This window comes from Pteropus medius, unplaced genomic scaffold (assembly GCF_902729225.1).
Source record: "Pteropus medius unplaced genomic scaffold, Ma_sr-lr_union100, whole genome shotgun sequence".
In the NCBI taxonomy this organism is placed as follows: domain Eukaryota; kingdom Metazoa; phylum Chordata; class Mammalia; order Chiroptera; family Pteropodidae; genus Pteropus; species Pteropus medius.
The window spans coordinates 26,185,982-26,199,066 of NW_024347791.1; the positions used below are offsets into that span (position 1 = coordinate 26,185,982).

General features: G+C 35.7%; 1 protein-coding gene across 5 annotated transcripts in view; it reads left to right on the plus strand.

Annotated features, from left to right (window-relative positions):
- Positions 1–13,085, plus strand: part of VGLL3 (vestigial like family member 3) — a 47,390-nt gene that overhangs the window by 21,047 nt on the left and 13,258 nt on the right. For all 5 annotated transcript variants that reach the window (XM_039878264.1, XM_039878265.1, XM_039878268.1 and 2 more), the window contains exon 3: positions 212–745. In XM_039878264.1, the coding sequence (XP_039734198.1) occupies positions 212–745 (534 nt within the window). The remainder of the gene's footprint in view (positions 1–211; positions 746–13,085) is intronic.

A 13,085-nucleotide genomic window follows, 5' to 3' on the forward strand; every position in this document is an offset into this window, starting at 1 on the left:
CACAAACAAAGAGGGGGACTCATTCAGCACCTTGAATCCTGTGCATTGACTTAACACATGAGCTCAGAGGCTTACCTGATCTCAATTCACTTCTGTGTGGGGAGAAAAAGAGTGCATACCAGTTAACCTGCTTGTAAAATATTGGACAAGTAGAGGCAAGTCTATCACAGACTGAATCTTATGTAAATAATTTATTTTTCTGTCTTCTCAGACAGCTCGACTCTCTCAAGTCAGAGGAGTAGTTTCCCGACTTCTTTTTGGACCAGCTCTTACCAAGCCCCATCTGCACCCTGTTTGGGGGGAGTTCATCCTGACTTCCAGGTCACTGCACCCCCTGGCACCTTTACCGCAGCCGACTCCAGCCCCTGGCCAGGACACGGCCTGCACCAGACTGGCCCAGCCCCTCCTCCTCCTGTATCTGAGTCCTGGCACTACCCTTTGGCATCTCAGGTGAGCCCATCCTACAGCCACATGCACGATGTGTACATGCGGCACCACCATCCCCATGCTCACATGCACCACCGGCACCACCACCACCACCATCACCACCATCCTTCTGCTGGCTCTGCCCTGGATCCATCCTATGGGCACCTGCTGATGCCATCAGTGCGTACAGCCAGGATTCCTGCTCCTCAGTGTGACATCACAAAGACAGATCCAACGACAGTCACCACTGCTACCTCAGCATGGGCCGGAGCCTTTCACGGAACTGTGGACATAGTGCCAAGTGTGGGCTTTGATACAGGTGAGCTGGGAGATTTCCTTCTTTTCGTAAAAAGAAGAAAAATATAAGAAAGAAATATTTTAAAATGGGGGATGTTCTATATACCTTGAGATTTTTTTCTCTTATATGTAAAGTTAAGCTTCGCCAGTGTGTTTATAGAACCTAACCATTTTGCAATAATTTCTGCATTCCTGCAGAAACTGGTATGATTAGCTCATGAAATACAGCTTGAGAAAGTCTTGGAACTTTTCTCCCATTTTTGAAGCTAGTAACTCGTTCTTTGGACTAGAATCTTTGGTACCTTATGTTTATAAAGAATTGAGCATACTCTTTATAGCTCCTCTGTCTCTGTGCTCTACACTATCAGTAATGCTTAATAGAAGTCATAAATAGTGTGCTTTGGTAATTTTTTCTTCTCTCCTTTTTGTTAGGTCTTATGATTTATAAAACAAACTGCTTTCTGAAATGTGGTTCATGGTCTACTCTTGGAAAAGAATTAGGAAATGTGTTTAAAAAATCATTGAATTTCCCTTCCCTCCTCTTTCCTTCCTTTGCCTTCTCTTTTTTAACTCTCCCTTCCTTTTCCTTCCCCTCCTCCTACTCCTGCCTCTCTTTATCTCCTTCTCTCTCTGTTTTAAATAACATCAGACTTAAACAAACAAACAAAAACTACTATAAAGTTTATATTCAACAGATTTATAAAAAATGGTAAGGGACATATTTATTCACAGAGCATTCAGCTCCTCTTTGGAATTCACTAGTTCTGAAGGTCATGATGTTAAATGTTTGAGCTTGGGTTTTGGACCAGACTAGTCATATCTATGGTATTAATAGTTCTGAGTTCATGAAATCACAGACATCAGAAGCTAAAAAGACAAATCAAGTCAGTGATTACATCCCCAGAGTCTACATTCCAAAATCCCCCACCTTCACCTCCAATTCTAGATTCTTTTCCTGGAATGTTTTGTGACATATTAGAATTTTTTTCCCCAGAAGTTTAAAGAAACTCATTCTTTCCTTAGTTTTTCTATAGTGTGCAAAATCTTTAATCTGAATGATAGGTCACAGCAGAGAACTCCCCAGAGTAATAAATGCTTAGCATCAAGTGGCATTCACCCTGATACAAATGGAACATTTTTATTTTGATTACTGGTTCTGTACTGAGCTTTCAAATGTTGGTCATTGTCTGGCCTCACCCTTTTCAGACTCCTGTTGAGTCTCTGAGTTCAAACTGCTTTTCTAAACAAACTATCAGGGAACTTAGTTTTCTCTCCCTAGAAGAGAATATGATGGGGCCAACCACCACAGGCTTCTCTTTTTTTCTTTGCTACATATGAGCAGAAAGAAGGCAACTCTTGAGTTGTTTGATTCCTGGTGCCAGATCTGAGTAGAGTGCTAATCTGATAGCTATCATTATGAATAGCCAGTTTCTGGATGTTCTTCCCTATTTCCATCCCATAGTACCTATGTGGTCAGAGTTCACAGCAAAGGGAATGTTCTCTCCTTTCTTAGTCACTTTGAACTGCTGTAGAAGAATATCATACACTGGGTGGCTTAAACAACAAACTTTAGTTCTCATAGTTTTAGAGGCTGGAAACTCCAGGATTGAGGTGCTGGCACTTTCAGTGTCTGATGAAGGACTGCTTCCTGGTTCCTAGGCACTCTGGAATCTCTTTAATAAGGGGACTAATTCCATTCATGAGGGTTCTGCCCTCATGACCTAATCACCTACCAAAGGCCCCACCTTCTAATACTATCACATTGGGCATCAGGATTTAACATATGAATTTTAGGGGGACAAAAACATTCACTCTAAAGCATCCCTTCTCTGCATTCTCTAACATACAAGGGTAATGGACATGACTGCTTGCTGTTGCTCTCTGTTTCTAATTCTCTGTCACCTGTTACCTACTTTTGTACTTGTCAGCTTTGGTGTGAACCTAATTCACTAACTCATTGTTCAGAATTTCAGTTTTAAATAGTTTCTTAGGAATAAAAATCAACCTTTTACCTTTTGGAACTGGAGAAGATGGGATTTTTGTTCTCTGAAAAATCTAGAGAGGACCCATTTGGGTATATTACATAATAATTCTTGCTACTTACTGAACTATAAATGAACATTTATTGAATATCTACTATGTAAGATAATTCCAGAGATACTTAATGTATATTATTGCTTTTGATTCTTAAAGTAAATTTGAAACAAGTCTTCTTAGATTCATTTAGAAATAAGGAAATAGGCTCAGTTTTTCTATTTGAAAATTGCTTGCCTGAATCTCAAGTCCTCAAGCTGTATTTGAACTAAGATTTGCACCTCTCTAAAGAGTTGCTGGGGTATATATACATACATGCTATTAATATGACTATTAATTTGGATTGTTAAATTAGGCTATTAATGGTTAATAATGAAGAGTAAAGATTTACCTATTGGATATATGTAATGCTACTCTTTTATCATTATGAATTTAAGATGATGATCGTGATTCATCTATGTCTCATAATTTTGACCCAAATGAGAAAACAAAGACAAGAGATTAAAGCAAAGATTAAATTATTAGCATAATCATTGATCAGGCCAAATTGGAAATCCTAGATTTAAGCTTACTGCCATAACTTGACTTCCTAGTGTCTTCGGCTAAATTTAGATTCTGGGAGATCCAACTCTAGGGAGAATCTAGAGCTCAGAGAAGATTCCCATAGATATTTTCTTTGTCACACAATTTAGAGCCTCATTACTGTGAAATGAGATTCATGTTTGCTCAAATGTGCCTCTGAGAAGCATCGGCTGAAGCATGACCCTGGTGTGCTTCCCTACAAAAGGAAATAGCAGGTGACAAGAGGAAGTAGCAGGTGGAACATGCATCTCCTTGCATGGCCCGAAAAGAGAGGGAAAGGAGCTGAGCCAAATGCGCTCTTTTCTTCTCCTACACTCAGGCATCATATCAAATATCACATTTCTTTTCCTTTGGGAAGAATTAGAGAGGAGTGTTTTAGGTCAATTTCCCGAAGAAACAGACTCTCAGATGTAGATTTGATTGTAGACAGTTTATGGGGTATTGTTCTCAGAGTAACAACTTCGTGAGATATGAGAAGAATTGGGCAGGAGAGGTCTCACTATGATTAAGTTTAACTGAGCCTTAGTGGATTCCACAGGGAGCTCTGGAGCTCAGATGGCCCCTTATAATCATCTTGCCTTAAGTCAAGGTGGATGGGCTTTTATATTCCTGCACTGACCAGTTATTAGATGGATTTGCCTATGGAAACAGAACATAATATTAGGCAAGAAACTTTGTTCAGCTGAAGAAGAGAGAGAGCCAAAGAGAGAAACAACTGAAAGTCATGAGCTGCCAACAGCAGGGGAATGAGTGAATGGACGTGGAATGGGAAAGGATCTTTGGCCCATCACAATATTCACTACAAGGAGACAATAAAAGTGTAGCTCCTCTTTTGCTTTTCTAACTACTTATAAAAAAACCCAGAAGTTTCTGTATAATGGGCCCATGTAAGAAAAGTAGGGTAGTTGAGAAGAATGGGAGATATATTCCTCTCTTCAATCTATGCAACATTGACCTGACCGTGTAGCCCAAAATGGTGGCTCAGCTCAGGACTCAGAATCAGTATTGAGTGGCTACTGAGCAGTTGAAGGAAGAGCCTGCATTCAGATGAGACAGACATGAAACTTCTCAAAGTCTAGGTACACAGGCCACCAAAATGTAGATCATTTTCACATTCCATTATGAAACTAATAATTAATGCAACCATTTTGAGAATAACTTTGTAAAGTATATGACATTTGCATTAGCAGGGAAAAAGGTTTAGTAATTTTAGCTGCATTTTTATTTTGCAGCCACCTGTAGGAAATCTGGAAGATTGAACATTATATAAAGTTTAATGACCAAAGAAAGTTTTAGAGTATCATGTATGGTATATTCTGGAAGTGGGCAATTTTTTTCTGTAAAAGGACTGATAAAAATAATTAATATTTTGTGGGTTCATGCTCTCTGTCATCACTACTCAACTCTGACCTTATAGTATAGAAGCAGCCACTGAGAAAACTTAAATGAATGAAGATAGCTGTGTCTCAGTAAAATTTTACTGATGAACACTAAAATTGGAATTTTCTGTACTTTTCATGTGTCATGAAATGCTACTCTCTTTTATTCCCTTTTTCTCAATAATTTAAAGATGTAAAACCCATTTTTTCCTCATTCTTAGCTCATAGGCTATATATAAACAATGGGCCTGATTTGGCCTATGAACTATAGTTTTCTGACTCAGCCCCATGTGTATAATTTTTATTCACACACACACACACACACACACACACACACACAACACACACACAGTTCTACATTTCCCCAATGAAAATTATCTAGAAGTATATACCCCAACTTTTTATGATGATTACTCCTGGGCCTTGAAGACAGATTGTCTGATTTTATGAGCCCATCTTTGTCACTTATTAGCTGCAGGACTTTGTACAAAGTACTTAACACCCTGGATGCCTCGCCTTATCTTTAAAAGATGTCTCTGGGTTATTTGGAGGATTAAATGAGTTAATGAAGTAAAACATTTACAAATGCACCCTGCATATAATAGATATTCTATAAATTCTAGCTATAAAAAGGAAGGTGGACAAACTCACTTTTTTAGCTTTTAAATAATTATTATTGAGCTATATTTCCTATGTTATATACTACACCATTTTAAAATGTACAATTCAGTGGCTTTTAGTATGTTCACAATATTATTCAACCATCTCCACTATCTAATTTCGGAACATTTCCATCACTTCAACAAGAAATTCCATACCTTTTATGAGGCACTCCACATTTTCTCCCTCTGACCTTGTAGGACCTGGCAACCACTAATCTACTTTCTGCCTGTATGAATTTTCCTCCTTTGGACAGCTCATATAAATGGAGTCATATATGTGGTATTTTTTGTGTCTGCTTTCTTTCATTTAACCTGTGTTTTCAAGATTCATCCATATAACATGTATAAGAATTTCATTCTTATTTTAGGGGTGGACATATATGCCACTATATGGATATACATACTGCATTTTGTTTATCTGTTCACTAGTTCATTTGTTTCTACTTTTGGCTGATAAGAATAATGCTACAATGGACACATGTATAAGTTTTGTGTGAACATGTTTCAGTTCTCTTCGGTATATACCTAGGAGTAGAATTGTGGAGTTGAGAGAACCTAACTTTTTCTTTTATAGACTTATATATTTCTTGAAATTTTTTCAAAGAGCATTTACTATATCTGCTATTAATTTAAAAAAATATTACAGACTACAGTAACAGAGTAGAGTTCTGAGATTTCATAGACGAAATTCTTCCATAAGAATGAAGCGAGATAGTCCAACTTTTCTGAGGAGCCCATGCCGGGGTGAAGAGAATGAGGTGCCTTAGGCACAAAATCTAAATAAATACTCATTCTCAGAGTCATGCGTGTAAATACCTCCCTAAAATTTTCACCCAGGGTGCCTCGCTTTCTTTACCCTTGTTCTGGCCTTACTTTCCTGTCATGCATGGTTTGCTTTCACTTATTGCTTCCTCTGTTGAATAGATATTACATACAGATACCTCGGGATGGTCGTGAGTTGATATGATTGTAGGGCTTCTGTATCTACCATCCTCTAAAAATACCCATCTTTACCAAAATGCTGTTATTTCAAATCCCACATTAGGCTTTCTCTCCTTTACCATTCTCAAAAATAGGTTCCATGGGAACAACTGTTTCAACATGTGATAATAATGGCTTAATTGAACAAAAAGGAAAAGGTCTATGGTGAAATGAATTTGTTAACATCACCTACTACTCACCTCTCTTTGAGATTACAATTTGCTTTAGTACATAAAAGACTATTATAAATTCTTTAGTAAAGAAACATGTTAAATTTTAATAGGCGATTTTTCCACTGATTTTCTTATGGGCACATTTTTGTTTTTAGCATACTTATTAACTTCTCATGGAATGTTCTTTGAGAAATGCCATTTAGATTAGGGTTTTTTTGTTTGTTTGTTTGTTTTGCCATAATTAAAGCTATAGTTTTCAAATTGTATCAGTAACTTTCACCTTTCTAAGCTGCCGTAGAGAGGTGTAAATTAGGAAGGGTAGGTGAGGCCAAAGATAAATACCTAGCAAGGTAAGATGAAGAAGGGAGGATCTCAGCATATGGAGAACTAGCTTTAGTAAGCTTAGAACATTGTAATGGAACTCCTTGTGTGACAGGAAGAAGAGAGTTAAATGTGGGCATATTTGTGATTGTGATACACATATTATTAGATAAGCATATGTGAAATCAGGAATATGTCTCTTCATACCATAAATGCATTTCACTGGAATGCTGTAATTCTTATTTTCTGTTATTGCCAATAATTTACCCTAAATAAGACATGCAATATTGTATATCCCAGCCAGTTTCACTTTACTTAATATTTTAAGCAAAGATTTGTTAATGAAATCTTTTTACTGAAATACAGGATTGACTTTATTTATAACTTCCACTTCATCCACTGTATTTAAATTTACCAAAAGAAAAAGGAGTTATGCTTTGTGGTATGACTTCTTTATAAACACAAGTTGCTCATGGCTTAAGATTGTTTTCATCTCTAGATCCACATATTTATTATTTTTAGGGTCCCTCATGTTATTTTAGCTATAATTTTGTTATAAAATTATTATTATTTTTTACTTTGAGGAATGTCACAATTTTTCAATATAAAATGTACATAAACAGTTGAGAACTGAGGTACACATAATCTTTTTGCTATGATACAGTTAGGTAGGCTGGAATTAAAAACCAAAACAAAACATTTCATATTACATTACAAGTTCAGGAAATCTGGAGCTAAAAGGGAATTAACATGTTGGTGTACCTTGTGCTTGTCAAAAACATTGTCATATAAACATTAATTATATATTTGTATTGAGTGAATCATCATGATTCTGCACCAAATGATGATTAGAGCCAGATATTAAACATTACCTGGTTCATCTCTCACTAACTAACATATCTTCAGGTATTAAAATTAATTATTATATATCATAGAATGGGACACCGGTTCTTGCTAGACAGAGAAAAACAATGCTACAATAGCTACTAGATCTACAACTTACTTACTAAATGTAGGTTGTGAAAAGTTTCATAAGTACAGGAAGCTATGTTTCTGGTATTCTCTCAGGTGTTGAGGCAAAAACTGAATTATTTCTGAAGAAACTTTTATACCAATGGGCTTGATTAACCTGTGAATAAACCTGTTAAGAAACCTGGAAAAAAATTTTTTGAGGACTTAAAGTTTAAGAATAAGTAGGGCACACTGGGCACTGATGGGGAAGTTTGGAGTACGAGTACACAGATGTCCTCCTTACCTATTCTTTTCTCTTCACAGACCCTTTGTGTCTGATGATACCATAAAGGTAGAATTAACTTAAATGGTTTTCTGAATTTTTATAGTATAAGCAAACTACATTAAAAAAAAAAAATCTGGCTTAATCCAAATCCTTTAATCTAAATATTTTGTGATGGGCCCTCATTTACCAATTACGAAAATTATATTTTAATGAAATTTAATTTATTATTGGTAAAAATTGTTATATTTGCTTTGAAATAGGTGAATTAAACTATTTTAGTTGTTGAGATCCTGGTGGTCAGTCTTGATCGATACTATACAGATGCTTTACATTACTGTCTATTTGTAGAAACATATATATTTTGTGTTATCAAATACGGGAAATAAAAAAGCAGGGTGAAGAATAACTATGCATTAGAGCATCAAATGGAGAGGCAGTTTCTCTCCATGAAAGAGGAATAAACATCAAGTTACCACACACTTTTTTATTCAACCTGTAGTGTGCCATCTCACCAGATCTCATCTCAAGACCCATGACTTTTTGTAGCTGACTTGGTGCTGACAAGTCCGGGCATAGAAAAGATTCTGATTGCATGAAGTTCTCAGGATAACCATGCTAAACTATTTTAACATCCCCTTTTAAAATGTTACTAATTTTTAAATTTCATTGAGGATGTTAAGGGGATTAAAATCATGGAGATTTACATCTAATAACCTCTTGGAAATTATTTCCCTCTCTGAACATATACAGTTACAAAATAGACTAAGAGAAGCCAAGAGTTACCAACCTAAGATATTTGAATATTTACTTCATATGATAATGCTCCCATTCCAGGCTTTACAAAGAGAGAGAAATGGTAAATATGGAGGGAAATCACTGGAGACTCACAGTAATAATTAACATGATAGTATAATTTATATAAAATATTAAAGCATTGAGGTACTTTTCACCCTAAAGAAGAAAGGACATCAAAGTAACATATATTGAAGGTGGTCAACTAAAAACATTTTTTCCTCCTGTCCACTTCACCTCTGCTCATAGAGCATACATATTAGTTGTCAGAATGCCAAAGGTTATGGGGTTAGTGATTCACTGATATCTACTCTGAAATTATTAGTAACTTTTGTAAATGATGAGGAAATTAGGAAATTTTCTCTAGTGGTGTTGTGAAATAATAAGCATAGAAGTTTACTTCTAATCATTTGATTTTTAGCAAGTAGACAAATTAAATGATATTTTTATGGAAGTCAGTTTTAGGACTCTGATTTTTCAACGGTAATTGTGTTGTTCAGTAAGATTTATAGATTTCTGGTTGCTCATCTTGAGGACATTATCTCAATTAGGATAGTTAAAATGTCACAAGGCAATAGTTGCAGATTAAAAAAAAAATACCAGGCAGAATGTTTATGAACTAATGCTTTCTTTAAACTTTTCAAAAAGTTTATTATGATTTGGTAGCAATAAAGACTCTAGTAGTTAGCAACCACTGCTTCACACTTTCTGCATAACTTTTTCTTTTTCTTTGGCTTATGTCACAAGCCTATTTTTCACTGAGAGAAAAAAATAAAACACCAAAGATATGTTAAAATATTTATGTACTCTTGAATGGCATCAGTTGTATAGGGCACGTGTCCAGAATGACAATTTCGTGACCAGAAGGGTAATGGGAACCATCTTGAAATGCATGCAGTATGCCAGGAGATCCTAGCCAGAGAGTGAGATCTGCATGAAAAGGACCTGGATGGTGAATCAGAGGGAGAAATGCATTCCAGAGCGCTGCTGTCAGTGTTGAGTATCCATGGCTGGATTCTGCAGGACCTTAATGAAATTCCACCACTTTCCCAGAGCCATGTCGATTTTGTCCAGGTTCTCTCTGGGCCTTCATTCGTATAATGGTGCCATATGTCACAATGCCCAAAGTATGGGGATTTTCTCTCACAGATCCTCCTCCTACTTTACAGGGCAGATTCAGAACCTTCTGAGAGGGATTTGTATGTTTTAGGATGAATTTCCTTAATAATAAGAATAAGTATGTGTACACATGCATGTTTGTATATGTGTGTGTACACATGTGTGTATCAGTTTGAATCTTTGTAAAATACATCTTGGTTCAGGAAAAATGTATGCTATTTCTCATACATTGCTGGTAGAAAATTAAGAAGTTGTCAGCTTTTAAAATAAGTAAACTAGAAATTGTATTACAGTTTACTCAAATTCTTACTCCTGTGAATCTATGCCTCATAAATATAAGCAGCAGCATATGAGAATATATGTACAAAAAATGTTTATTGTGGCAATGTTCACAGTAGCAAAAACTGGAATTGGGTGACTGCCTCTAAGAGAAGTACCTTTGAGTGAATTATGTTATATGTGGTATTGCTGACTGAAAAAAAAAAAAGGTGCAAAAGAGCCTAGATATGCATTTCTGGTAAAAAAAATGAATGATGAGAAATCCTATATGGGAGCATTTGTGCAGTATGTACATGCATATATAATTCAGTGAAAGAAATCAGAGAAAACTAGTTTTCTAGTTTTCTAGTCAACATGTGTTTCCTTTTAGGGCTATAGGTACTGGGGTCGCTAATTCAAATTTAAGGAGGAGAGAGGGAGGAGAGTTTAGAAGAAAAATATATATGTATATGTATGTATGTGTGTACATACATATGTGTATGAAACAGGAAAAAAGGAGGAGAGAGGGAGGTTGATTTTATTAATAATTTATTCTCACTTCCAAATCATTTAGGAGTTCATAAAAATGATGGTCAATGGACTCTTTGCACAGACATAGAAATGTGTGTCCAGGGATGTGTATGGGAAGAACAGAGGACCAAAAAAGTAGATTCTGGGACTCATGTCACAACTTAACTATATTATGTTAAATAAGTCTCATAATGTCCCAGCTTCTCCTCTTCCTTAGATGCAAAATAGAAATGATACATCCTATTCTGACACAATTGGGAGATTTCAATGAACTAATGAACTAAAACTTGTTTGTATTTTCTAGGTGATGATGCATGATACAGAACTAAAATTCTCATTTTTCTTAATAAATATGATGCATTTCAAGTAGAAAAAGAAATTAACATTGGAGACATAAAGCAGTGTGAATAATTGAGATGCTAGCTTAAATGCCTCTGACACTTTCTGACTGTATCTAACTTAATTCATTTATGTTCTTGAAGAATAGCTGTGATACTTGTTGGAGCTAATTTTCCCAGTAGTAGTATTTGCTAGTATTGGCCATACAATGAAAACTGGGTGCTTTTTATTTGTTGGGCAGACAATAGGAGATGTGGAATAAAGAATAAAGATAAGGGATTGAAGAGTTATCAGAATGTACAACTTCAAGACATTTTGAAATGTAGTTTTCTCTATGTAGAATTGCCATGTGGAATGAAAAGGTACTAAAAATATATATGTATTTATACACATCCTATCCCATTGCTTATGTATTGAGGAGATATTTGTTCTTGTCATTTATAAAGATCCAAAAAAAATTGTGAACTAAAAACGGATTCATTTTCCATTTGAGTATTAATTTTATGAACACATTTTTATGGATAGCTATATAAGCTAGGTAGCATCTCTTTCATTCTGAAATGTTTTCTTAAAAATCGCAAGCAAAATTAGGTAATGTCGTCATTTTTTTATTGTTTCTTAAAGGAGTTTTCATCAACTAGATATGATTGTGATTGGGGACTTTTTCAAACTATCATTTCTTCCCAAGAGAGAGACTTATGTGCTCGCCTGAGAGGGAACCTCTGGAACAGCAGTCCTCACCCTTTTTTGGCACCAGGGACCAGTGCTCCTATGAGAGTCTAATGCCTGATGATCTGAGGTGAAGCTGAGACAGTGATGCTTAGTGTGAGAAAGCGGCTGCAAATATAGATGAAGTTTCACATGCTTGCCGCCACTCACCTCCAGCTGTGCGGCCTGGTTCCTAATAGGACATGATCTGGTACGGGTCCATGGCCCGTGGGTTGGGGATACCTGCTACAGAGATTGAAAAAAAACTGAGTAATTCTAGTGTGACGCTGAAAGAGAATCGCTCAAAGCATTAAAAGGCCTGTTTTTAAAGCATTAAAAACATTTCAGAGGTCAGTGTCTTTTGTATCAGCAAATTAATTATCTTTTCAGTAATGCTATGCTATTTTTCATATTACATATAAGGATACATCTAAAAGAAACAGCTGAAAAGAAGAAACCTGTTTTAGAACTTGACCCTAGACAATTTAACATTAGCTTTCAAACAGGTACAAAAATTATATAAAATTCTGTATGGTCTTTGGAATTTACAGATTCTCTTTATTCTCTTTCAGGCTGCCTAACTCTTATTGTTTTATTTATCAAAAATATAAGGTTTCACAAACAGTTGTCTGTGGCCAACATGTTCTAAATTCCTTGGCAAAAAGATGACCAAAAAGAGTCTTGCAAGAGACCAATAAGAGGCAAAATATGCCAGTTTTCATTTGGATGCAGCCTGATGTAGTGGAGATTTAACTTCATAATTTTTGTCAACCACAAGCATGTGTCATAATACTTATTTTCATGGTTGCTTTGTTTGAGCAGTATCAGATGATACTTAGCATCTTCATGATTATTGAAGTTCTATTTATGTTTTCTTGTATTAAACAGACTTTTCTGGAAAATGTCAGAGAGCAAACTTGTGTTCATGGCACATATAAGTGAGATGAAAAATTCCTGATGTCAGTGTAGAATTGGTGTATATGCTACATATCTCATTCTTACTGAATATTTTCCAATATGTTTTGATTTAACAGAGAGATTGATTACTTAAACCAAAAGGGCATAAACACAGATTTGTATTTCTGCAGTTCTAAAGTAATTTATCAAATTTTTGTGTCTTTAAATAATTTGTACTCCCAGGTACAGTGTTTCCTGTGTTAGTGTTGTGTCCCTAATTATGTTTCTGTGGGTAAGCAATAGATCCTAATTAGCTCTTCCTCTGGTTGGATTATCTACTTTCTGGATC